The following is a 26724-nucleotide window of genomic DNA, read 5'->3' as shown; positions in this document are numbered from 1 at the left end:
TGAGAGCTTTTATTTCCCAGACAAATCTATACTGAGCTCAGTTGAACTGGGCTTTGATACAAAGTGATATAGTACAATGTGCATTTAAACAAACAAACAAAAAAGTATTTTTTCCTCTCGCTTAAGAGTCTTCTGGCCTACTGCCCCTGCCTCTATGCTGTTTTTACAGGAAAAGGCACATTTATATTCATGGTTTGAAAAGCTTCTCTATTAAGTGATTATATTTTGTTTTTGTAAACTGTTGTGATCTTGTATAGTATGGAAATTTTCTTACAAAAAATATGAGACTGGGGGTCTTATCCAAGATTATTTCTGGGAATTTAGTAGAAGTCATAGATATTTAATTGAAAATAATTAAGATATAAACATATCCTCTTTCTTTTGTTTCAAAAGGATTTTTATGCTTCCTTCTAATTTTGAAGGAACCTGTTTGTAAAAACAAAATATAAGGAGCAGACGTGCCATTCTGTTCTGTGCATATTTTGTATATGTTGTAAGCATGCCGTTCTCTCAGACTGGATAGGTGATTCCATGTTAGTATTACTGGGAGCCTTATACAAGACAAATAAAAGTGAGTATTTAGTACTGTCAAAGACTAGGCAGGAAGCAAGGGAAAGTCTGGCCATGTTTTTGTATGCCATATTTGTAAAGTAAATTTAAAAGGAATACTGTTCTTTCTTCTTTCAGTCTGTGCTTCAGTGATGGATCATATTTTTGATGGATGAGACTTTTTTCATAATTCGTACTGATAACTGTACAGATAATTCAGGAGGCATTAAGCTTTTGTTTAAAAGATCATAAAGTAAAGTTACAAAATTACATCCCCTTTGCTCCTTCATTTTGATTATTTCAGAGAAGGCAGGAGTATATTTGAGAAATATATGTTATGAAGTGATTGTGTATATATGTGTGTGTGTGTGTGTATATATATATATACTTATTTATTTTTAATAGTGTTCAAGAGGAACATTGGAATATATATTTAGTCAATGCGAGCTTGCACTCCAGAATTTACAGACCGATTCTGATTCAATGGCTTTATCTTTGAAATCTCTGGAAGCTGCTGTTGTAAAGCAGGTAGAAGAAACACATAATGAGGTGAGATTTGCACAGAAAATATTTCAGCCTGATTCTGAGAAATGCATTCTGCTCATGGAGTTAATGTAAGTTAAGTGTATTTAACAGCTCACAGGAGACTGCTATGTATACATTTAAAATGTATTTTTATTGACTTTTGTATTTGGGTATAGTGATTGGGATTAATTTGCATCTAATCCTGTAATTCCCAAGGAAGATATCATTTTTTCCTCTTAAGATCCCTCTGCTGGTAGATTCAAGGAGTAGTTTTAGTGAAATTGGTTTCATGGTGTGAAATCTGATGGTCTGGTGGACAAATTGAAATACCCTAGCCCTCCTCTGTCAGATAGGAAGAGAGAAAAAAATTTGAAGGAAAATGCTAGCAAGTAAAATTCTTACAAAAACTTTTCAGTTGTTTATCAAGCATTAAGCTAGCTGCCAGTCTTTTACAGAATGCCAGATGTGACATAATTGTGAGCATTTGCTTTAAAGCAAGTTCTGAAGAAAATACAGTGGAATAATTTTCAGGAATAGCATAGTTCAGCTGGTGATCCCGCAGTTCGAAATATGCAAGTGTAACCCTGCACTCGCAGAATTCCACTGCAGCTGGCACAGCACTCTGTGGTTTGAAGTGCAAAACAGTGCGTTAGCAAACACACTGACTTGACAAACCAACTGAAATCATCAGGCAATATTTTGTGCAACTCTGGAGGCAGGTAATTTTTCTGCAATATAAAAGCAGGTAGCATCATGAGGAATGTAGTTTTGCTAACTCTGTGTTAGTGGAAGGTGTTGGCAGTATGGCATAATGTTTTGGGTCATCTTACACTACTGACATTTTCTAGGATAGTTAATTGAATACTGCTTTTTTTTTTTTTTTTTTTTTTTTTTTTTTTTTTTTTTAATAGAGTCAGAGAAAATGTAGGCAGGGATAGGTTTTACGGGTTTAAAATGACAGATTGTTTAGCTGTTGTGGAAAGCTATGCTTCCACCTGAAATGCTTTTAGCTGTTGCAAACTGAAAAGCATCGATGGTAATCTGTCTTTGAAAAATAGTTGTGGTGAGCAGTTAATACAAATTTTGGGACCACTTTCTGCTCAAGTAGCAGTGGTTCCTTACAGCATTGCTATATTCAGACATTTTGAAGGAGCTTTTCTGGATTTCTACTGAGATAAGCATGATCGTCTTTATACTGGGACATGTATAGTATGTATTTAATTTTCACCCAGATGAGAATTTGTTTAAATGCTTTATTTAAAATGCCATCTGCTGAGGAATATAATATGGTGTATTGTTACTAAAACTTTGTAGAACACTCATCTGTGTTTTGTTTAGAGATGGTAAAACTCAGTGTAGTGATGGCAAAAGATTTGCTCCCTTGATATTTAGGAAAATAGTTCCTAGAACAATTTAAAGAAGTCTGATGCATGCAGGGCTTTACAAAACATTAATCAGACTCAGTCCATAAAACTATACGCATATGTGGTTTGCACAGCTAGGGCTACATGCACAGCTGGTGTAAATTTGCACGGGCCCTTTAACATCAAAGACCTGTGCCGTTTACATCAGGTGAGAGACTAGCCCCTGGTGTTTGCAGTCACCTGAATAATTTTGCTATGTGACATACAGGGATGTTTCCTGTTACACATATGGGATATGCTGTAGCAGAAATCATTGTTTAACTTGTACATATTGCACACTTAGTCTTAGTGGACACAATGGATCTATATTTCATTTGAAAAGAGAATACCCACTCACATTTTTTCTTTATTTCTTTTTTCAAGGTCACCTCTTCACTTAAAGGATAAATACCATATGTTGAAGTGCTATTTTAGCTTTGTTTTTTATTTGCTGCATAAGTAGGAAAAGTGATCTGTGGCTTTACGCTGTGCTAAATACATGTTTCTTTTTTGCACATCACTGAAGTAAAAGCATAAGTATCTGTGAGGCAGATTTTTGTATATAAAAGCTTCCTACTATCTTTTACTCACTGTATGATTAATCTTTGTAGTTTCAGGCACTAGTACAGCTTTTAGGTTCAAATTTTCACAGGCATGTGAAAAACATGTTTTATTTCTTTAAAGTACCAAACTGTTCAGCTACTGATGAAAATGAGTGTGGTTAGGATTTGATCACTTTTTTTTTCTTAGTTTCTCAGTATTTTTAAATAGGAAAGTCAAAATGGCACTAGATAAAGCCAAACAGAATAATGAGGAACTAATTTAATGAGGAATTGCCACCCTGTTTTGGCTGTATATTTCTGTTCTGATGTACAGCTTGCTGTGCTAAATCTAAACTTCCTTGTGAATTTGCTTTCATTCTGGACCAGAGATCATTTTAATGGGCTTGATATTAGGTAGTATTCTCATCTCACAAGAGGTAGTACAGTTGTATTTTTACTTTTAAATATCATTGTAATGGAAGCTTTTCATATGTTTTATCCCAGATAAGTAGATGGAGCTATTTTTCTAGATTCTGTATCTTCCTGAAACGTTAGGATTTTTTCCCCCTCCCTCTTGTTGGCACCTGTGAAGTAGTCATCAGAAACCATTAACTGGAACAGAACCACTAAGGTGGCATCAAGCTACATGCAACTAAGGTAAAATGTAGTAGCTTAGCACAGGTTCGCAGTCTGTGCTGGAATTAAGTGCCCTGCCAAATGGGATCTAGAGGAATTAGCTGTGTCTGCTGGAGGGCTAAAGACTAAGAGCAAATCTGGAAGAGTGAGGTATGATTCTGTGCCTTCACTCCTGTATTCCTGGGCAGGAAAATTGACTTGCTGAGCTGCTAAAGTGGGTTTGAACTGAAGGTCTGAAGCTCAGGTGGAGATTTACTTTTTCCATTTTTGTCAGGGGCACAGAAACTTCAGGAACTGTGTTCTAGTGGGCAGCCAGGTAGAATTTAAATGTTTCTTTAGACTTAGCCTTGCTGTGATGGCCTCCCTCAGTAAAACCACCTTCAAAGGAATAGCTGAGTAACTGTGAGGTATATGCTATTTGTTGGATATGTTTGAGTCATTTCACACACAGTAGGTACTTCATAGTTGTAAATAAAGATAACCTCAACTGAGGGTGCTGCTTATCTAGCTTGTAGGCTCGAAATCTGAACAAATACGTTGGTGGCGAAGTATCTTATGATCAGAGTGTAGTAGGGTGAACAGAAGTAATTACCTGGACAGCTGTGAAGGATACTAGCCTAACAACAATGCGCATGTGGTGTTGCACATTGAATTGTTACCCTCTTAAGCAATCAGGTTGCTGTTTGGTCAGTAGTAATTTATCCTGAAATAAATGATCTTGCAGAGTTCATGCATTGTGGAGCTCTTGACCATATGGAATCACACTTGGCTTTGCAAAATATATACAGCTACTAGGTACATCTCAAATAGAGCAACAGAGGATCTGGGAAAGCCCATTGGCAAGTAGATACTTTTTAAAGTAACAGACACTGCTGAGCAGATGGTTTGAAAGTTCATACATATATAAAAATAAATCTGCAGAAAAGGTCTTCTCCAGCCTATTCTTTGCATTTCAAAAAACCATTGTCTTCATTGCTTTTGAGTGATACAAAGTCTGATAGTAGGTTCCTGTTGTGTGAGATGGTTTCAAGAGTTCTTTATTGGCCCACACCAGACTAATCATGAGATATTAACTGTAAAGTAAAACATATGAGGAAGTTTTTTAGGATCTGATGATTGGGTCTAAAATGTAGCAGGTTTCAAAGTATGTGCTCAAGTTTGAAAGAGCAGGGTTTTATCCCCATGGAGGTTTTGGCACAGCTCTAATTACCAAATCCTTATTACCATGATTTAAACATGAGATTGGATTGGTTGCTCTGTTGCTTGTGAGGTACTGTCACTCTCGCATACAGCAAATCTTTTCTTTTGGAAAAAGTAGAGCAATTCAGTATGGTGAATGCACAGGGATATAGAAAAACCTGGGCTAGCTAAGTTGAAAGATATGTGGTGTTAGATCCCGAGGTCACTGCTGAGAAAAGGTAGCGGTGTAAACAGCCGAAGGAAGCTTAATATGTTTTAGCACATTGCAGTGAAATGACAGCATGGTTGGTGGCTGGCTCGTACAAAAGAGAGAAAATATAGTTCACGTACATGTGTGGCATTTAATAAACAATACTTTTAAATAATTGACTGAGGAGCACTGCCTCGCAAAATGTCAAATGCTGCTGTTGGCCTTTTACTGCCCAGTATTGACTATAACCTAAAATTGGCCTTTAATCATTGTTTAAAGGACAACCTGAAAATACGTTGAGGTTAGGCGTGAGGCCTGATTCTGAGCTTGCTTGCACAGCTTACTTGACAGCAAGTCCTAAGTGAAAATTAATTAGGTGATAGAAATTACTCCTAAAACATGCAGCATTTTTTTATGTTAATGTGGTTAGGCTTTGTGCAGTTCAATTACCTGAACTGTTTCCTAATCTGAACAAAAGTTATTCTGGCATGCAGGAGTCTCTGCATGAAAACTCGTTCACAAAATCCTCACCAAGAGCTGTTAACCTGAGAGTCTGGTCAAGAAGATGAATATTCTGTAACTTTGGTTGCATCAAGTCTAGAACAGAGCTTTCTTCTCTCGACAGCACTTACTGTTGTTTTTCTTGCTGGTGCAGCTCCTCCTGTGCAGAGAGGGAAGGAGGTGAGCTGATGAGAATGCCTTCCTGATGCAGGAAGAAGTATTACTGAATAAAGTTCAACAAGAGAAAGAGATAGTAAAGCTTTAAGAGATCTTGGAAAGCAGATAGCATATGCACTTGTTAAAGAATGTACTTAGTAATGGATGCTGTATAAAAAGTGTTCAAGTGTTAATTTAAAAATAACAAACAAACTTGCCAGAACTGGAATCCCTGAAAATTTTTAACAAAACTAAGTATTTGTGCTTACATATGTCTGAGACAAGGACAGAAGAATAGAGAAACAGTGGGTTTTCTTTTTTTTTTTTTTTTTTTTTTGAATCAACAGTTACCTGGTCATGGGTAATACTGGGGTATTTCCAAGCAGTCACTTCTCAAGCAGCTTGATGGATAAGTTGGTGGATGAAACACTGCTTCCCCCCACCCCAGCCCACTTGTATTAACTAAGTTTAGAGACTAAACTGAGATGTTGTGATATAATGTGAACCTGAGTTGGAGAGCCCTGGTAAAAGGCAGTCTATATCATTAAACAACTGCATGTTGCAATTGGTACACTGACCTCTGGTGAGACCAGCTAATCCTGCACAGAATGAGCTAGCTTATTGCTAAACTTGTTCTCTTGCGCCTAACGAATGAGCAGCACTTCTGCGTGAAGTTGTAGCATTGCTTTCCTTTTAAAAGAAAAAAAAATTGATTAATGGCCATGTATGATTTATTTCCTGGAACATTATGCTTGCCAGTCTTCATACGTTATAGCCCTTTCAGTGGCAGAGAGCAGCAAAAAGAAAAAGAAGAAAAAAAAGTGCTGAGTACCCCAAACTCTAGTTGAACTGCTGAAGTGGTCAGCCATCCCAAAACTGCGTGTGCTCACTCTTAACAAAACACAACTTCATACTTCATATCTGGGTAATACTATAGAAGCCGGAAACTTTACTTGAATTTTATTAGAAAGGATGTATGTCACCAAACCTGTGTGCTAAAAAGCTGCTAGACTTGGAGGGGTTTTTTTTGAAAATACTTATATCTGCCAACTAATCATGTTGTTATGTTTTACTAACAGAGTGGTTTTAATATTCTTTTTATAACTTTTACATTTAAGTATCTTTTATTGGAATCATTAACATATGTTGACTAACCATTTAGTTAATGTTACCTGAAACACTTCCAGATTTCTGTAGCCATTCTCTTTACTCTTTCAGGAAAGAAATTGGGGGTAGGTGACAGCTTCGGACAGTTGTCGTTATTCTTTCATCTTCACAATTTGTCTTTCTTTGCATCATCAGAACTGAGTAGGGATAAACAAAACCTCTTTTGTGGTAGCAAGGAGTGATTAAAGCAGCTTTGAGCTCTGTGTGAAACGTAACGACCACAACAAAGATAAATTCAGAATTTTAAAAACCAGAACTACAAATTACTATTAAAGAAAAAAAGACTCAACAGGAATTAGGATAAATAGAATTATTTTGCTGAAAGAATATCTCATGAGTTATATTCACATATTTGATGTTTTAGAAAGCTAATGTTAATTCTGTCTGAAAGTTGGTGGGCTACCTAGGTATGAAATTAAAACCAGCCTAGTAAGGTATACCTCATTTGCTCTGTTTTAAATGAATGCGTTACTTTGCTCCTTAGGGACTTTACATTGCTTCATCTGGGGATTTGTTTTCTTTGTAAAGCACATTTTCCGCATAAGTTTCACAATGGAAAAACAATTGGAGTCTGTTACTTCAAATGCCCAGAAAAACTGAAACCTGTTTTTCACTCCTGCCCCGTGAGCCTTGCTCTGCGGAGGGAGTTGCCAGATGGGTTTTGTGGTGGAACTGCTGACCCAGTAGAGGGAGCACGAGCAATTTGGGGACACCCCTCTCATCCAGGGTAGGTCTGATGGAGCAGGGCACTTAAGCCTTGCGTTCAGATCTAGTTAATCTAGAAGTTATTGGTAGCCTATCTAGTAACCAGATTATTTGATAAACTGCCAGAAACTGGGTTTTATTATAATGCTACTCTCCCACTCCCTAGCTACTGACTCGCCTGTGTTTGGGTAATTTTATTAGTGCAAGTTTGTTTGGTGTTTTGTATGATGACCAAACTATTTTCCCACCCATAATGTTAATCAAAATAAGCTGGAGTTGATGCATATTTGACTGACTTGTGAGGAAACTTACACTTCTAAAGTTTGTTTTACATGTCCCATGTGTAAAGAAAAGATTTGTTTTTTGCACCTCTCTAGGCTTGATGGCAGTGGCTCAATTCACATGGAATAGAAGTGAAAATAACAGTTGAGTGTTAGGGTGCATTTGGAAACAAGTACTTCAGTAACCTTCTGCTTTTACATGGAATAGCTCAGGTATTGCTGAATTCATGTGCTACCCCATTCCCACCCCAATTGAACATAAATGACATGGCACTGTATGTTTTTGTCTTGCAGGTTGAATTTGAGTGGCTTAGGCAGTTTTGGTTTCAAGGCAAGCGCTATTTGAAGTGCACTGATTGGTGGCTTGAGCCTATGGCTAGATTGGAAGAATTTTGGAGGAAAATGGAGGTTATGGTAAGTACCACTACTATAGTCTACAGCTTTTAGAGCTTAATCCTGAGAGCACAAGAGCATGCACAATTGTATTTTTTTAGTTGTGCTGTAATATCAGGGTTTAAAATTTATTCAGGCCATATGAAAAGCAGGATCAACGGCAGCCTTCCATTGCCGCCGCTGCCTCTTTCTCTGCTCCAGTAACCAAAAGAAATACAAGTAAAACAAGATTCAGAAAACCCAAGAGGAGATTTTAGCTGTTTCCTTACTTTGCTTGTTTTTTAACTTTGACAGTTTCAAAAGATGACAGGCATAAATTACATCACACCAATTGATACATGAAACTGTCTAATGTTGTGCTCAATTGTTTCATGCAACACCAAGATGCATAGCTCTTTGCCAATGACAGCAACGGTGAATGTGTCTGGGAAGAGTTGAGAGTAAAATCTGATGCTCTGGAGGTACAACTGTCTGCAGTCCATGTACACACTTACACCGCAGAGAGAACCCGCAACACATTCTAGTGAATGCAGAGCTAATTAGTTTCGAATAATACAAGTTATGTTAGTTCCTGCGTATTTGAATGTATGTCCCTGCCTTCCTTGAAAACTGACCTAGTGGTATCGATGGCAGCCAGCTATCCTAGCAGAGACTCAGCTGCGAGACTTTGCTGGTGTAAGCGTTTGATACACATGCTGGCATGACCTGCTTTTATATATTTACGCAGAAGGAGCTATACTGACAGAAATGTCTGTCTTGTTAGTATCCTTGCATCTGCAGTAGCAGCTTCTCAGAGGAGTTCCTGCGGGTCGCAATGTGAGCCTCAGTTTGTCCACAGCTGTCTTGAAAAAGTTTGTGATGTAGTCCAGCATGTTGAATATAATTTTAGCAGAAATGTTTTTGAATCCCCAGAGGTATGATGCAACAAGAAGGTGCTATTCAGTTTTGAAGGAAACTATATTACTCACTAACCTATGCATGAGTATTGTAAGCTTTTCCTGCAACAGCTGGTTTCAAACTTGAAAAACTGTGGGAAAAGTGGAACTTTCATTTGTGAAATCAGTTGCTGCAAGAAATCAGTGAGCATTAGACTTTTCTACAGAAGGAGGGAAATGATTTTATAACTTGTTTATTTTTATGTAACTTTTTTCATATTTTTGCATTTTCATGTGTTCACATTCTGCTAATATTTTTGGATCTTGAATGAACTTTTTCATTAAAAAAAACCTTTTTGGTTTATTTTTCTTTCAAATGACAACTTATCCTCTTGTAACACGGACTTATATGAGGGAGGGACAAGAATGTTTGATTGTTATTTTATATCCATTGTGTGTTGAGAACATGGGAAAACAGCAAACTCGGGAATTCTCAAGGGTTAGGTTTTCTGCAATTGGTGTGACATTACCATGTGTCTCTAATTAGAAACATGGTGGCGTCAGTGTATCTCCTTTCAACAGGCCTCAGGATGATATTTATCAGCAAACTGAAGATTTGGGCCAAGACAGAAGCTGCTTCTAATTTAAATTTTAAAAATTGTTTTAATGTTTTATGACTTATAACACATTACTCTCAATTAATTTCAGCTATTGAAGGAGACAGAAGAGAATTTTAATTGAGAGTGTCTGTTTTGTTGAGTCTCTAAGTAAATTTGATACTTAACTGTGTTTGGGATTTGGAGGTAGCTTTTTTTGGTTTTTAACCTACTTGTACTTTAGTGTTTCAGAAACTGACAGTAGGGGGCAATGTTGAGCCGCAGTTTTAATGCAACAACAGGCACTGACTTAATAAAATACATGGAAATGTAGCATTAACATCAAGAATTATCCCTGTTGCTTCAAGTTAGCTATAATCTCTGAGATTCCATAACACAGGAAATCAATTGTGGGTTAACAAATTCAACAGCAATTTAACATAAAAAGTGCAGTGTTTTGGTGCACGTTTAGCTTTCACAGCATTAAGTTAAATCAAAAAGGTTTTTCTGAAGGTAGCTAGTAGTCTACATTCAATATTTTTTCTCCAAATTTATAATTTTAGCTGGATGATTCTTTTAAGAAACAAAAAAGCAAAAAACTTTGCCTTATAGTATGGAAAAATGCTTAAATTATAAATGTCTTACAATTGTTGATCTTGTCTCAGGAGAGTATTATGGCTTAGAAAGAATTATTTCTTAAAAGAAAATAATTAAGCAATGTATTTTTCTTCACAGTTGTGTGTGAGCTGAACAACTCTTGACATGTTTTATATATGTGTGTTTAGAGTGTTACAAAAGTCAGTCTTGGGTCCTCTGTGTGCCTTTTTTTCCCTGTTTAGTAATGCAGTTAAAAAAGGGGGGAGTTTTATAAAATAATTTCTGATTCTGCTAACTGTAATTACTCCAATGTCACAGCAAAGTATAATGCTTAAGGAAGTTTAACGCAGTGTCTTCAAACCTTTGGGCTTTACTTAATATTTTTGTATGATAAAATTGGGCACCTACTATAATGTAATGTTTATTCCTGGCATGCCTTTCCCTGAGGATAGTTTTACTTATAGCTCACTCTTGTGATGTAAATGCTAAACCTTTCGTTTGAATGACATTCTGATAAAACATCACATTTCCCACAATATTACCTCATGAATTTATGAACCATTAAATCCAAAGCAGTTTAACCAGTCTTCCTCTCTCTCTCTTCTTTCCCCCCTTGAAAATATGAAGGCTATTCAAATGTTTGAGGGTTTTTTTTTTTTTTTTAAAAAAAGTCATCCAAGATTAACACGTTATCATGTGCAACATCAGGATAAATGCTTGCTGAATTCAAAGGGAGAGTTACCATTTGAAAAAAGACTGTACAAGCTTTGCTTTCTGGGTAAAGAGAAGTCTGAAAAGCTTAAATCTCATGTGATGTGACGAAGTCTTGCTGTAGCTGTTCTGAGATTCAGTGGAGAGACAATTTGTCTCTCAGGGTCTGATATCATGCAAACCTCAAAATCTGACATTTATTTTAGCTATAAAAATGTTTTAACACCATGCCAAATCAGTAAGAACTGTAGAAATCCTACAGTCTTTTTTTGTTTATTTTGTTTTAGGCTGATTCATATTTGAGTAAGTAAAACGTAAATCAATGCAGTGTTTTTTGTTTGTGGAATGAAAAGTAAATAGATATGATTATACTCATAAATATCGAATGCCAAAGACTTTTTTTTAACATATCTAGTGTTCCTTTAAAAAAATGAAGACACTAGTAGTGCTATATGGAATGAATTGTATTTCCTGCTTTGACAGTCCATTTAGCAACCTAGCAGTGTATTTATATGGCAGTTGGCCTTAATAACCTTTATTGACTTTAGTGGGTAAGAGCCAAGACTGGGATTATTAAAATGTATCAGTTTCATTGCAGTATAAAATCACAACATATATAATTATGTTAGGTAGGCTAGGCTCCATTTAATCCCACCCATTTATGCAGGAATTTGGCAGGAGGAAGAAAATCATAGCACTAAAATGTACAGAAACATATGACTGGTTTGGAGTTATATCGAACAGCATAACTGTTTGCTTACTATAAAAGGTCTTACTTAAAGAATGAAACATAGATCTTCAGGAACTGTTTTTTTAATGCTGTAACTTAAATGCAAATAATTGTTATACCATTTGTTTCACTTTTTGGCATCCTAAAAATATAACTAATGATAGATATTGAAATGCAGCATACCTTTTGATTTACAAATGTTGTGTAAAAACAGAAGTGCATGCATTCTGTGTATTTATAATGAGCAAAGTAACATTTCATGCAGGCCGATATCTCTGCACACAACAGTTGCATTTGGATTTGTAAGAATTTTTAGTAACTGTACTAACTAGCCATATTATTATTACTATTATTTTCAATATTACCCTTTTATCAGTTTATACAACCGAATTGAAATTGGAGAGCAAAGCCGTTTTCTTGTAACATTATTTTTCTTTTCCTACTTTTTGAGGTCTACTTCATTACTTGCTACTGTTGCTACATGTGACGTATGTTACAGTTTCTGCTATAAGCCACTATTGTCAGGAGCTTATAGCCTGGCAGTTAGAATAGAGTCTAGGCTGAAACTTGAGCTGCAAAATCTCACCCCAGGGCCGTAATATATTTCATATATTTTTCCAAATTAAAACAAGGGTTTAAAAATGTATTTAAATCAGGGTCTTTCAGTTCCAGAATAACCATGGTAAGCTATGAGGCAAAATATGCTTTTTAAAAGGAATCCTCCTAGCTTTCATAGACTTTGGCATTTTGAACATCTAACCAGTTATATTAAAAAGAAATACATAATGGTGTCGCAAACAGGCTGTTTGTTTGGTTAGCATTTTTAGAAAATGCAGAGCAACTTAACTGACATTTGAATTGGTCTGACCTTGTCAGCCGGAACTCAGGGAATTCGGAGGTGAGATGTAAATTCTGTTCTTAGCTTTCCCGTGGCGCTTAGGCATTGCAGTGTCACAGTCCTGTATTGGAGGACCATGCAGTGATGGGTGATCTTATTTGCCTAATGAGCTGTGAAATGTAGGCACAACATAGCAGCTCAAAGACCCAAATTTTAGCCATATCTCTTGTCTTTCTGGGCTCTTCTTATCTGCTTATGCCAGACCCTTTGAATAAATGTTTTTGGCAGGTTATATTTTATGTACACCAGGAGTCAAATGTTCCTGGAAATGTACCTTTTATCTTTAAAAACAAAACAAAAAACAATAAAACCTCAAAACCTGACCTTGAAGGCTTGGAGGGTGGTTTTTTGTTTTGGGCTTTGTTTTTTGTTTGTTTTGGGATTTTGGATTTTTTTTTTTTTTTTTTTTTTGCTACTGATTTCATTGACCCCCATATTTTTAGCTCTCAGAAATGCAATTAAGCATGCAGCATTTTTTACAGCAGAATCACTAACAATCTTAATAAAAAATTATATAAAAAAAGTTGTATTCGACATCTTTCTGAAAAAATATTTACAATTCTGAGGGAATTCAGACTTAAGCTTCCAAAACAAAGTGTGTGCTGAAAGCACAAAGGACTGTGTTTATGATTCTCTTTGAAGTGTTTTTGCAACAGGATAAGGAAAATTTTAGAAACTGTCTGATAGTGTTCAGGGTAAATACTTAAACCCCTTTAGAGAATTTCACACACAGATACTGTGCAGCAGAAAAAAAGGATACTTATGTTTCCTAAAGCTGCTACAGCCTACAGCTTTGTACTTAAAGACAGAGGTGTTGAATAGAATTCTACTGAGGATACATCCAGTGACAATATCTACAGGAACATCAGAGCAAACCAGTGGATAGCACTTTCTATTTTTAACCCTTATGTGAGCTAGTTGAGATCTAAGCTATGTTGATATGAAGCACTGTAACATTTCTATTACAAACTGGGAATGTTAAAAGGGCAGTCTTCCAACTCATACAGCATATTGTGAAAATTACTCTGAAAACATTAAGGCCGTAATGTAAACTGGCATAAGCCAGGAAAAGTTTAGGACAGGCTACCTCAATTTATGTCCTATGGGAAAATGAGATGTGTTTCTGACAGCACAAATGGGAGGACCAGGGGTGGCTTGTGCAGCTGTGCATGTCATGTGGCTAGAAGTGTGTGCTACACCAGATGGTGCAAAGGAGGTGGGCATGCTGGCCCATTTCTGTGTTCCCTTCGAGGTGGATTTGCACCTGAGTTAGAAGTTTGATGTTTGTAGGTGTTCTTGTGCACACAACTGTACCTTGGTAAGCTTCAATTTTGAATGACTAGATTTGTCTTGTGCTGAACTCATACTGTCTTAGGGCTTATTTCTGTCTTCTTCACTATATATTTATGCAATCCATTGTATACGATTGTGTATTTTATATAAGAAAAAGTACTTGTATATAAAATACAGTGAACTCTGTGTTAATCTTTAAAACGCAAATGCATATAACACAAATAGGCAGAAATCCAAATCGTCATATAGGTTATGTCCCGGTTTTGTATTTGAATTGTATGAATTGATCTCTGTGTCTGAGCTGAGCAACTGACTTGAGCAGGATTCTGCATCACACATAAGGGTCTTCTCATACTGGATAGGTTGCCAGTGCTGGGCTATTGTGTTTGTGACTGTGTGTATGTACATATTTGTACAAACAAATATATACAATGCTGTGTGGGTTTCTTTAACTGTGATAGTCTGCTAGTTAAATTCTGTATATACCTTCTAAGTTGTATAAAGTTATACTTAGAGGAAACTGGTTTACAGGGAATGAGCACTGTGGGCAATTGCTTGCAGTCCTCAGCAGCAAGAACAGCATAGAAAGAGTTTTGAGAGTATTAAACAACATTTGATAGTACTGCAAGTCACCCAGCGTGTGGCAGAGAGGGAAAAGCTCAGATCATAGTTCCTTCTGGATTCCTGTGAATCTAGTGTCAGTCCTGGAAAGAAGCAGAACCTGGTATTGCCCTCTTATCGTTAATGGAAACTATGTAATTGACTTAAATGGAAGCAGAATCAGTATGATGGGGCTAGTGTATATTGGATAAAATGGCATGACATTTTCATCGTGTTTTTTCCCCTAGACCCTTGGATGGACATCTACTGCAACAACAAAAGATCCTTTTTGTCAACAGTGTGCTTACAAACTTATGAGGCTTATTACTTTCCATGGAAATAGAGAAACAATAACATTGTACTGTTGTTTTAATAGTCTAATTCTAAAGCCTCTTATGCCATTTCTTAGTACAAAAACTGAATAAAAAAAAGAACACTTGCATACTGAAAATGTTGAAAAGAAAATCTATTTCTGAAATTTCTGTCTCTCTCTCTCTGTATATAGTTATATATAATGTGATTATCCCCCATAGTTGAAGTTGTTTCTGGTTCTTATATATGTAATCATAGAAATGATCAGATATAGAACTTGTGCATTTGTATGTTTGTGTGTTTATCTTTGTGAACATATTGCTTAGGTACAATAGAAGATTTGATTTGGTGTTGAAACTGTAAATTAGAGGGGTTTGGCAGGAATAATTTTTCTTGTGCCTGTTATAAACTAAGGGAAATTATGAGTTCTAATGAAAGTGGAAGCAAATAGCAATATGACTTTAGTAGTGCTAAACATGGTTTCCTTACTGCCCTATTTTAGTGGCTATGTAACCACTGTATAAAAAAGCATATAGCTCTTTTAATTTTCAAATTGGTTTTGTAAGCAAAGGAGATGAAGTCGTCTTAAAAATTGCCATTTCTAGCATTGATACCTTTTCTGTCCTGTCTTATCATCAGTAGCTTTAATTCCTAACAAAATCATGAGTGGAGTGTGGTTTTTTTTGCATTGTATTTTTTAAAGGTGCATTGTAATGTCTTTGATCAAAATTACACTTCTAATTCTATATATAAAGAAATAAAAACTTAGCTTGAGTACTTGCCATGGAAAGCATTATGGCTTGATGGATTCGATGTTAATTCTTTCACTGGGCCTCTGTTTAACTTTTGTAAGTAACCTAAGTATGTTTTCAAAATCAGTGCCGAGGTCAAAACTTTGAGGTCTTAGTTTGGTTTTAGATTGAGGACTGTTTCTGATCTTAAATTACCTGTCAATAAAATGAGGCTGTGATTTTTACAACTGAAAAAGAGTTACTTATAGGTTATGTCCTAGGGAGTGAATGTTCTGGAGTTGAAGGAACCCCATAGATTTCTGCCCACCCCCTGCAATGATTTGAAATGTAGAACTGAGGCCAAAATTAACCATTTCCCCCCCCCCCCCCCTTTTTTCTAGATGGGCCAGTTCTACTCACGTAGGTATGATAACAGGAACTTACTGTGTTTTGGCACACCCTGATTACCTTGGAGGGGGGGAGGTGTATTTCAGTTTGCAATCCTGATTGCTATAAGCTTTTGGGTGGATCTTTTTTGCAATTTTCATTCTTATTACACATGCTTGTGCTTAATAATACTGAAGCTGTAGATGCAATAAAATGCAACTGTATAATGTTTACCACTCTGCAGCAAAAAAAGAAAAATATTGGCTTTTCTCAAATATCTCTAGTTAACATCAAGTTTTGGCAGTTCTCCTTGGGCTGCTAGTGAATCTGAACTCTATATATTTCTCACAGCAGAGACTCTAATATAATATTTAAGCATAACAAAGCTCCTTGAAGTTATTCCTGTGTAGTAAGGTGATTGTTTATCACAATTGGACTAAATGGCATCTCTTTTCATAAGACTCATTTTGAATTTTTGTAAAATAATGATAGACAGGTTTAGGGAATGATTAGAACAGGCCAGATTCTTGCTTGTGACTAAGAATGGCATCAGCAGAGTTATGCTCAAGGTGAATTTGACTTAGTGCTTAGCATGCAATTTTCTGCAAAGTACACTGTTAATAACTGGGAATAGTATATCAGTTTGTGTTGTCTAGCTGCCTAGGTTCAATATAATTGTGTCATAAACTTAAGTGATTATTGTTAATGTATGTGTACATTGTACTGATAATTATATTTTGGCTCGATCTTCAAGCAGTTTGCTATGTGCTGATGGATTAAAGCCTCACAAGATTTGTTAGCTAGCTAGAAGGACAGTTGTTTTGTAGAGGATGTGGTGGAACACAGCTTGGATAAGTGAACTGCAAGAAGTCCCACCATGATTCAGATACTGGCAAAATAATGTCTACTCATTCTGCTGCTTTACTGCTTGTTCTTGTATTTTGTCCCATTTCACACTTCCGCTTCATAAAATAGAAGATCCTATGCTGAAATCATTTGCAGTAGCTGGACCTCAGAATTCTCTCCTTTGCTTAGAAGTAATGATTGCATATGTTGCTGATGGAGGATTTGGATAGAAATTGTTTTGAGATTAGCCTGTACAAACCAATTTATGCTGATGCTGTGTAGCATAGAAGCATAGAAAAACTGTGCTTCCCAGAATTCCTCAGTACACAAGACACAGTATCTGAAAATCTTTTAGCAGCCAAGCTTTATATTTCTGTGTTCCCTCCTCTTCACAGAGAATAGGAGAGCGTACCATGGAATTACATATACATGGATAATGCATCTATCCCCAGGGAAGCAAGGATGAAGTAACATAAAGAAGTTAATTCTGTACTGCATTTATATAGATGCTCACTGTAGAGGCCAGTGCAAGTCCTGGCTGTATCTTAGTCTGAAATGTTATGCTGCTTTTAGAAGGATTAAAAAATATACATAATTAGGGTGATTAATATTTTTCACTTTTACGAGCCTTCTTATGTAGGTGGTATCTTCATTAGTGCAACCTCGCAGTGACTGACTTAGTCTCTCAGAGGCATGGCAGTAGAGACAGGTTACAATGCTATTACATTTTATACTGAAGGCTTTTCAGATCATTACTCCATTACTCATCTTTTGTTGGCTTTCATATAAGACACACATGATACCCATACGTATGTAAAATGTGTGTATTTTCATGAGTCAACTCTGCTTGTGGTGATTCCACCAAGGAACTGTGAATTTGTAGTATCAAAATTTAGGAAGCTTGTGGGGGGGAAAGAGTGATGGGTAAGAAGATAGAAGAATCAATCTTAAAAACACAAAAGACTGGCAAAAATATTAAATAAGCCCACTGATTTCCCTAAGAAATCCTACTGTTAAAAGACAGGATATAGGACTGTTTTCTCAACTTTTTTCTTTGCTTTTTCTTTGCTTTTCATCTTCTAGATTTTTCTTGTTATATGTGAAATACTTTAATTGAATCACAGCATTAGCTGGCTTTTTCCAACAAAACAGCAGATTTAGGCTCTTTACTGCTAGTTTCAAAAATGATATGTATATAGAGAGAGCACAGAGACAAAAATTGAGCACATAGATGTATAATCCCAGAGGAATAAACTGACTTCTGCTAGACAAGCTGAAAGCTGATTAAAATATTTCTTATCCTTTGGGTATGCAACAGCTTTTGATGATGGAGAGTGTATTAATATTCAGCTTAGCTGCTTGTCGACACGTCAGACAGGTCCCAGGAAAGACTCTGAGACTGACCAGGTTTGCTCGCTTCGCCAGAAAGCTTTGCAAGACGCAGAGCAGCGCCCTCGTAGCAGCAAAAGCCAAGATAAGCAGAATGCTATTTAGCTATGTCTTTATTTTAGCAATTGCTTTTAGACATTTTGAAAGGATTCAAAAATTTTTAAGAATTGTTTTCATGGTATGAACTCATTAGATAAAATAAAGGAGAATAATGTTAATTGTGTGAAAATAAGAATGCTATAGTCCATTCAATTTTAAATCCATTTGTCCAAGTTGTTTGTAAACATACAAAGATTCCAATAGCAATATCGGAGACTGAGAATTTCCTGGAGAATATTCCTACTGCAATTATTTTATAACAGTCAGATCTGAGGGGTTTTTTTTTGGGGGGGGGGGGCGGGGGAATACCTGCCTTCTAGACAAGAATTTATCAGCTGACACTTCTGTTCTTTTGTTTTTTTGTTGGCTTGCTGTCATGTGGAGTGTTTGCTTTTTCCCCTTCCATGGTGACTGAATGTATACAGTATCTCTAGAAAACATGTAATCTGTGGTGTGAGGTGCCTTTGGGATGGCTCCAGGGCTAAATACTTCCTGTAATAGGTGAAAGAGCATGGCTTAATCAGCTTAGTTAACTTAATTAAGCTGTGCTTTTTCTCATGGAACAGCCTTAAAGTATATTTCACTTAAACAATATTTCATACTTGTGGAATGACACAAGGTTGGAGAAATCCTGTGGGGTTTTTATAGTGGGCTTGAAAAAGGTGAAATTTGCCAGTTAGTCAGCAGTGTGAATATGTAAATTAAGGGAGTGTGTCTTTTTAGTGGAGATTTACAGGAGAAATTTTAATGCAATTTAAAATGTAGAGGCTTCTCACACTGAAAAAAGCCTACCTTTTTTTTTTTTCCCCTTTAGTATTTTTTTATACATGTAAAGAACTGTCCACGCTCGTGCCTACCTTGCCCTGCCTGCTTGCAGATGGGTCAGCTGATCCCGTCGCATTACCTGGTTTGTTGTTCTTTGGAAGATAGACTAGAATGGCATGATGGTGAGCATGTACATCGTCTTTCCCCCTGATCTGCAGAAAGTGTCTACAAATTAAAGCAGTTGGAGCTGAGTTGTTCTTCCCTGAGCCGAGTTGTAGCTTGTGTTCTTCATGAGACACTCCATGCGGAAGAAATGGTCCGAGTTTCCTCTTGGAGAAATGCTGGGATCCCGCTCCCAGGGGAACCCTCCCGTCAGGGAGGTTAGGGGAGAGAGTTGATTAGAGAGTCACAGGCAGAGCTGGAAATAGCAACCACTAAGCAAGTTCTACTTTCCATCTCATTTGGTTCAGAGGCTGCACATTAATGAAGCAAATGCGCGCGCACACACACACACACGCGCACACACGCACACACAGAATTGCTCTTCAAATGTTTGCATCTATATCCTGAACTGTGTACACTTCTGCATATTAATATTTTCCCCCGATTTTCACAAGATTACTTTCCAGATCTGATAAGTATACTAGTGTTTGCTTATTTACCTACCTACACAGTTTATGGAAAAACAAACATTTAAATGCTGTGTTTGGTTATCACGTAACCAATACACAGTCACCTGTTATTTAATAATCAGAAGCCAGTTATATTAAAAGTAGGCTTCGTCATAGAAGCATCCGAAGGTGGGGGGAGCTAAGCTACAGGTAACTAGTTAGAGGAAACTTGTTGAATGAATGATCGGCTGATGTTTAATTCTAGGGAAAGGCATGTGAGATCTCTCTCTCACACTTGCGCACTCTCTCTGGAGTAGAAGGTAGTGGGTTGGGATGGGCTTGGCAGGAGAAGCTTTGGAGATTAAGAAAGAGCAGAAAGGACAGCACAGGCTCTCGGGCAATATGGAGAGGTGTGGTTTGGGAGAAATAGGGTAAGGGGAGCTCTGCAGTGGGGGGAAGTGAACCTTTGGTAGGGTGGGGCTGGTTTGGAGGGTTATGGAGTTGCAGCGGTAGTGAACTGGACGATCCTGGATCAGAGAGATGGTAGGTGGGTCTCTGGGTGAAAGCAGACTAGGAGAGAAGTGTCACCATGGCAAAACCTCTAGTGTGACTTTTGACTGGGAATCATGTCCTTAATTGTTATTTTGTGTGGGCGCTTGGAGGAGGGGGTTGCTGCTATTTTTTACCCTTGGTAATATAATTTTTAATTTTCAGCTGCCTGGGGAAATATTCTATCTTCTGAAATTTCTCCAACATATGCAGTTATGCCACTCTAGTATTTTTGTGTAGGTCATTTAGTATTCTAAATTTTTGAGGGTGTAAGATAGTCAAAAAAGAAACCTTCAAAATATTTCAATCATAGCAGATTGTGGGCGACAATTTATTTGGTATTTTTTTTATCTCTTTTTATATGTTTGTGTTTTGATAGAAGTTTCTTCCATTATGCTTTTGTACAGCCATAATGGTACATTTAATATGCTACTGAATTGTACTGCAGAACCAATAAGGGAGAATGGGTTCTTGTTTCAGCAAAAATTATTTACATCAAATGCAGAAAGTTACTTAAATCATGTTAAGATATATTGGATTTCCATATAATAAAATTATTCATGTAAATAAATGACTTTACCCAGGGGAAAAAATCAAGGGGATTGTATAAACATAGATTTTAACATTTTTTTAAAAAAGTATATAATTATAAAAATGTGTGAATTCTTTTGTTTGTGTATATGCATACACACAATCATAATTTTTTTTTATATATATATATATATACACACAAGTATATATACATGTATAGAGAGGGATTTTTGTTTTAGTACTAAGCTGTTCTTCATAATGCTTGAATTTACAGAATCCTCCTGAACTAGTCCAATACGTTAGTTTCTCATCTTAGTACCTCCCACTGCTTGTGCATAATTCTATGGCAGACTTTAGTGTTTCTTGATTATATGGGGTGTTATAATTTCCTGATGACTGGTTATATTATTTATAATGCAGAGGGTGTTAATCCTTTGGTGATTAGCACTCTATTTGAATTACCAGAGGTCAAAGGTACATTCTTTTATTTGAGCTTTTTGCAGGGTTTCTTCCTTTGATATTTCTTTTTACTAAAGGTTTTCTGTCTTCTGTTTTATCTGAAAAGTACTTTAAGGTAATTTGGGGGGGGGGGGGGGAATCCTTCTTCCTTAGGGCCCCAAATCTATTCAAGCAGAAGTTGTTAGAGCATAAATTCTCTTTGCAATGAATGGTTCCTCCAGAAATCATCCATTTAAAAACAGTGCAGATCTCTTAACTAAAAGAAGCATAGTCAAAAGGACATGGAGGAAAGTATGTCTACTCAGCCTCTAACAGAGAAGATACCTATATATATGTATGTATGTGTATATATATATATATATATATGTATGTATGTATATGTATGTTTAGGTTATATATGTACATAGCACATATACAAATGGAAGGTGATAGAAGAGCAAGGAAACATTAATGTTAGGAAGCCAAAAGTGAAAGGAGAGCAGCTCACCTCGTAGGTTTGTATTTCAAGCTTCAGATTGCAGCATGTTTTCAGCTCAAATGATAATGCTGGAAATCATGAAGGATCTGATAGTTTGCCTCTGCCTTTTCCAGTAGAGGCATAGCTGACCTTGCCTTGGTGTTTTAAGAAAACTCAGTGGCGCATGAGGTTGGTCAAGCCTTTGTAATGTATATTTTGCAGAGCTGGAATCTCAGTCCCCTGGCATTTAAACGCTCTGTGTTAACTCAGTCACCAGCTTTGGGCTTAATCCTGAGCTGCTGGATGAAGTTCTATAGTCTGTCAAAAGGTTGAAACAGTTTAGAATAATCTAGATTATATTTTAATCTCTGTACCAAAATTGTGAGTTTTTAATATTCCTTTGCAGTAAAAGGACAGCTAAGAAGTAAGAAGCAGAAGCATAGAGGCAAGGTGCCCCTGTCCAGATATTCATTTGATGAAGATCTGGTTTTACTGTCTGCTGTGTGCTAGCTTTCTCTGCTTTCTCTCTGGTGTTTTGTTTGGAGCTTTGTGAGGTGCTAAGATTAGTGCTGTTTTGCTTTTGTCAAAATCTTTCATGTTTGCTGTGACAGATAGGTGAAAAAACAGTAATTGTTCTGCTCCAGCATGCAAGAAGTCTACCTCAGACACTGAGGACAATTAGTCCTATGTTGTGGGATAAAAAGCAGACATGCTAAAATTTTAGGTGGACTTTTTTCCTGTACATGCTCCAGGGCAAACCTTGCTTATAGTACTGTGGCTTCCTACATGGCTTTCTGTTTAAGACTATTTAACTGCTGTCTGCCATTCAATTGCTAGCTTGTGGTTAGCTTTATTTCTCTTGTACAAGTACAAAGCACTACACTGGCTTCATTCCTTCTTTTTTGTTCCTTTAGTGTACCACTCGTATTTCAGTAGTTTCATTTATGCTTAGAAATCAGTGACATGCTTCCATTGTATCTCCCCCCTTTTCTGCAGAGGTATAGTGAGTAGTCTTGTACCACAAAACGTATGAGAAGCGTAAGAACTTGAAGGAGGGTTCAGTAGGAGGCAGAATTAAAGGCCAAAGTGGTTTTGTGAGCTGAGCAAGAGAAATTGGGAGGCAGTAAGTAGCAGAGGAGAGGGAGGGACAGGGAAGGGAAACAGTCGTGAGAAAGAAGAGAGTTTAACAAAGTGAGAGAGGGGTAAAGCAGAATACAGATAAATGGGAATAAAGATAGTGGAAATGTAAAGAATTTTGGAAATGAGAGAGATACTGTAGTAGGAAAGAGCAGAATAAATTGGAAATTGTCAATATGCTTTTATAAGCTTATTTGTAGTCATAATAAAATTAATATGAAAGCTGGTGTCTCATCTCTTTGAATTATTTTGCCTTGCCTTGCCTCGCCTTGCCTTGCCTTCCATTCTTGCCTTGCCTTGCCTTGCCTTCCATTCTTGCCTCGCCTTGCCTTGCCTTCCATTCTTGCCTTGCCTTGCCTTGCCACCTTCAAGAGGATGGCAAAGCTACAGTAAAGTGATAGAAGGGGAAGGGGACACTAGATAGATATGACACTTTCATGGATCAAAAGATTCTTAAACAGAAGGTCTAATTTTAGTCTGTATTCAAGGAAATCTTGAACAAAATACCGTAGTTAGTGTTTTGTCTGAGTAAGAAGTGTGAGATACTAACATGAAGATCTGAAGTTTCATCTATTAAACTTTTATCTTGTTGGCTACTGTTTAATAACAAATGGTACAACTAGTTAAAATCTGACTTTTGGATGAATGTATTATTTCACTTTGTATCAGAAATAATTTTTGTCCACTGACACGTTTCTGAATAAACTTTCTTGAAAAAGAGTTATTCCATTAGGGCCTTGCTGTAGCAGAAATTTGAGCCTAGAAGTCTGCAGGTAGAATGCTTTCAATACTGTGCATGTGTGAAACTTTAAAAGTGATGAGCTGCCTGATTAAAATGAAACAATATGCTTTTGTAAAACTTGTTACTGGTTTTGTGTAAATCTGTTTTTACTACTCCCAGGGGGAAAAAAAAAGGGTGGGGAGGGAGAGGAGTTAGAGGGTAGCAAGAAAAGGCCTAAGTAACATACAGTTAAAGGTATAACTTAAATTTTATATGAATGTGTACCCTTTAAATATGTAAGTAGTAAGATCCAGTTTCATAACTAAGATCTGCTTCAGGAAAGATGGGGCAAGCAATCTGCTGATTTGGCTGGTATGATTAGAACAATATACTTACCGAAAACTATATTGTGTATAAATACATATTATACTGTAATTTTACTAGTTCTGTTTCAAAGTCTGCTGAAATCTACTTGACTCCGTTTTATCTCTCTCAAAAACAACTACTTCTTTTCTCAGGTTGCATTGTAATTATTTGTGGAAGTGCTATGATCTTCTGTTTTATATTAATATGTGCATTTTATTGCAAATAACTGTTTGAAAAGTTTGTGTAATGGATTTGATGTAAATAACATGACTGTCACTAGGTTTATGAATTTATTACTTATGATACTCTTTTCTGATGATTCTTCCCACAATTTATACAACTGAATCAGTTATTAGACAGTCCAGGCATGCTACATAGAATAAATACTTCAAAAAAATAAAAATACTTCAAAAATATAGGTATCTATATTCTCTTCTGATTTTACTGTCTTATTTCCTTTTACTGTCTTGCATTTGTACTGACCTAGTCAATAAGCGTGTATGAACCATGCTGACTTTTGATATTTTAAGGACCACTTGCATTTTAAAAATACTTTTTAATCAAGAAGTATTTTTCTGCAGTACAACTTCTCCTAAATCTAAGACTAGTCGCTGCTGGAGTCAGAAGATAGTAGATAGCCTATACTATGTTTGAACTGGTACTCCGGCTCCTGATGTCCTGAGGATATATGTAATTGCTCCAATATAAATGTTTTAGATCACAATGACAGCTGTGGAAATTAAACATAGCCAGCAAAATTTATTTTCTGTCTAGCCAGGTAAAGGAGAGGACAGATGAAATAATTCCCTGGGCAAATAATTTCTTATGAACAGTGATGAATCTTTTCCTTTTAGTTTATTAATTTTATTGTATGTTCTTATTTATATATATATGTCTTCAACTTAAGTTTCTTTATATTCAAGTTTATCTTTCAATGGTGCAAAAATCAGAATACAGTTCCTAGGTCATGTTGTGTAACACATTACAAACAAACATTTCCCCAAACATAGAGGAAATATACCCCTTAGGATAGTTTCCAGAGAAGTTGCAGTGGCTTGTGAATGGACCAGGCTTTAAAATTCTATGAAGATCTGGGGAGGATTTCCAGTTTCCTAGAAATTTTATTCCTCATAATTTATTATACCAGTATTCTGTTTTCAGAGGATTCAGAAATATGGAGCATTACCTTATCCTGCTTTAAAAGATCTTAAAATATTGAGTCTTCTATAGATACTTTGTTTTATAAACACATTCTGATATTTGCTTCAGGGGTTACTTTAAGTGCAGAAAATGCAGAATCCTCTCATGCAGACTATGTGGCAGTTTTGCAGTGAGAAAGAAGCAGCAGAGAGGCTACCTTGCCAAAAAAGAGTAAATATTTATTTTTCCCCGAGGTACTTGCCTGGTTTCTGTAGTTCTGGGAGGATTCGTTTTCCCTCAGGGTCTAGATGCATCTTACCAAACCTGCTCGCTCTTGACAACTGGTTTGAGTACACGGTTAGCAGACTTCTGAGCAGACTGAACTACACTGCTTTTCAGGTGATTCTTTCAATTTAGTCTGGGAGCACTTGAGCGTGCTGTTGTGAGTAAGCTTACACTGCTCCTGTCTGGGCAAATTCATTCTTGTTTCCACAGCTACTTCTTAAGTATGTCCACTTAGCAAAGTATTCTTTGTAGCAATTCACTATTAAAAGTAACTTGACAGTCATCATGAACCATACTGGCCATTGGCTGTTTCTGTATGGACTGAAGACTCAAAATGAGCAATGGAGTGCTAGGTTACTGAATCTATTATAATTTTTTTTGACAAAGTGGGGGAATTAATGTAGGTTGTAGCATAGAAATGAGGCTACAGGATATTATTGGTGTGTTTAAAAAAAAAAAAGAAGAAGAAGAAGAAAAGAAAAAAATCAGTGCATTTGTGACCCTTAGGATATATAGACTTTTCCTGGAAAAAGATGTCTTAAAAAAAAGTTTATTACGAAGTAAATGGTTAAAACTGAGCCGCAGTTACTTGAAAGAGACAAATATACATTCATTATTTCCTGAGTATGTTGTTTTTATGGGAACGCAAAGGAAGCAATGGCTGGGTGTCATTAAGGAGTAGCTAGTGGAAAGTGGTGAAATGAGCAATGAGGCTTGTAAAGCTTCATGAAAACTGAAACACCAGGGTACAAAGTATCGCTTATCCTGGCAGATATGGATACCATATGGCAACATTAAGGGAAATGGAGAGTAAGAGACAAGAATCCTATTATTCCTCACACTTCCATTTGCTTGCTATTTGCTTTGGGCAGATGACTTAAGAAGTTGTGCATGAACCTTCTTCTGGCACAGTATTTATTGACAAGGCACCTGTCTTCCCAGTCAGGCTCCTTGAAGTTTCTTTGGTGTGATTCCAGCCTTGGCACTTCTAATTAGAATTTTATCATTGCTTTTGTAATAGTTCTAAAATCTTTTTTTCCCCCCTTTATCCTGTGGTTGAAATCTATATTCATTTTCTGCTACCATAACCCTTTCTTCTCGTACAGCATCTCACTGAAATCCCTTCTCTGCCTCTCTTTTTTTCCTTACTCTGCAAGTTGCCATATCTGGACAACTTTCTGCAACTCTCTTTTCTATAGATAGACTCTTTGGAATCGAGTGGACTGACTAGAGTACTTTAATTCCAGACATTGAAAGGATTGGGTTTCTGGAAAGACAGCTATGTGGTCAATGTATCTTTCAAATGATGCATAGAAGAGAGCCTTTATCAGCTCTATGGGACCTGCTAAAGCTATGAAGAGATTTTTGTTGCCTTCTCAGCTGCTTCTACC

The 26724-nt window shown here is 36.6% G+C and overlaps 1 protein-coding gene across 7 annotated transcripts in view; it reads left to right on the top strand.

Annotated features, from left to right (window-relative positions):
• Positions 1–26724, top strand: part of FTO (FTO alpha-ketoglutarate dependent dioxygenase) — a 340085-nt gene that overhangs the window by 75795 nt on the left and 237566 nt on the right. For 5 of the 7 annotated variants that reach the window (XM_064519526.1, XM_026102226.2, XM_026102227.2 and 2 more), the window contains exons 6-7: positions 955–1098; positions 8150–8269. In XM_064519526.1, the coding sequence (XP_064375596.1) occupies positions 955–1098; positions 8150–8269 (264 nt within the window). Of the gene's footprint in view, positions 1–954; positions 1099–8149; positions 8270–14796; positions 15276–26724 lie in introns of those variants that run through there. The other 2 variants (XM_064519528.1, XM_026102229.2) reach the window with 2 other exon arrangements.

Source organism: Dromaius novaehollandiae, chromosome 13, assembly GCF_036370855.1.
Source record: "Dromaius novaehollandiae isolate bDroNov1 chromosome 13, bDroNov1.hap1, whole genome shotgun sequence".
Taxonomy (NCBI): Eukaryota; Metazoa; Chordata; class Aves; order Casuariiformes; family Dromaiidae; genus Dromaius; species Dromaius novaehollandiae.
The sequence above is the reverse complement of the archived record's forward strand: the minus strand, read 5'-3'. Positions and strand labels throughout refer to the sequence as shown.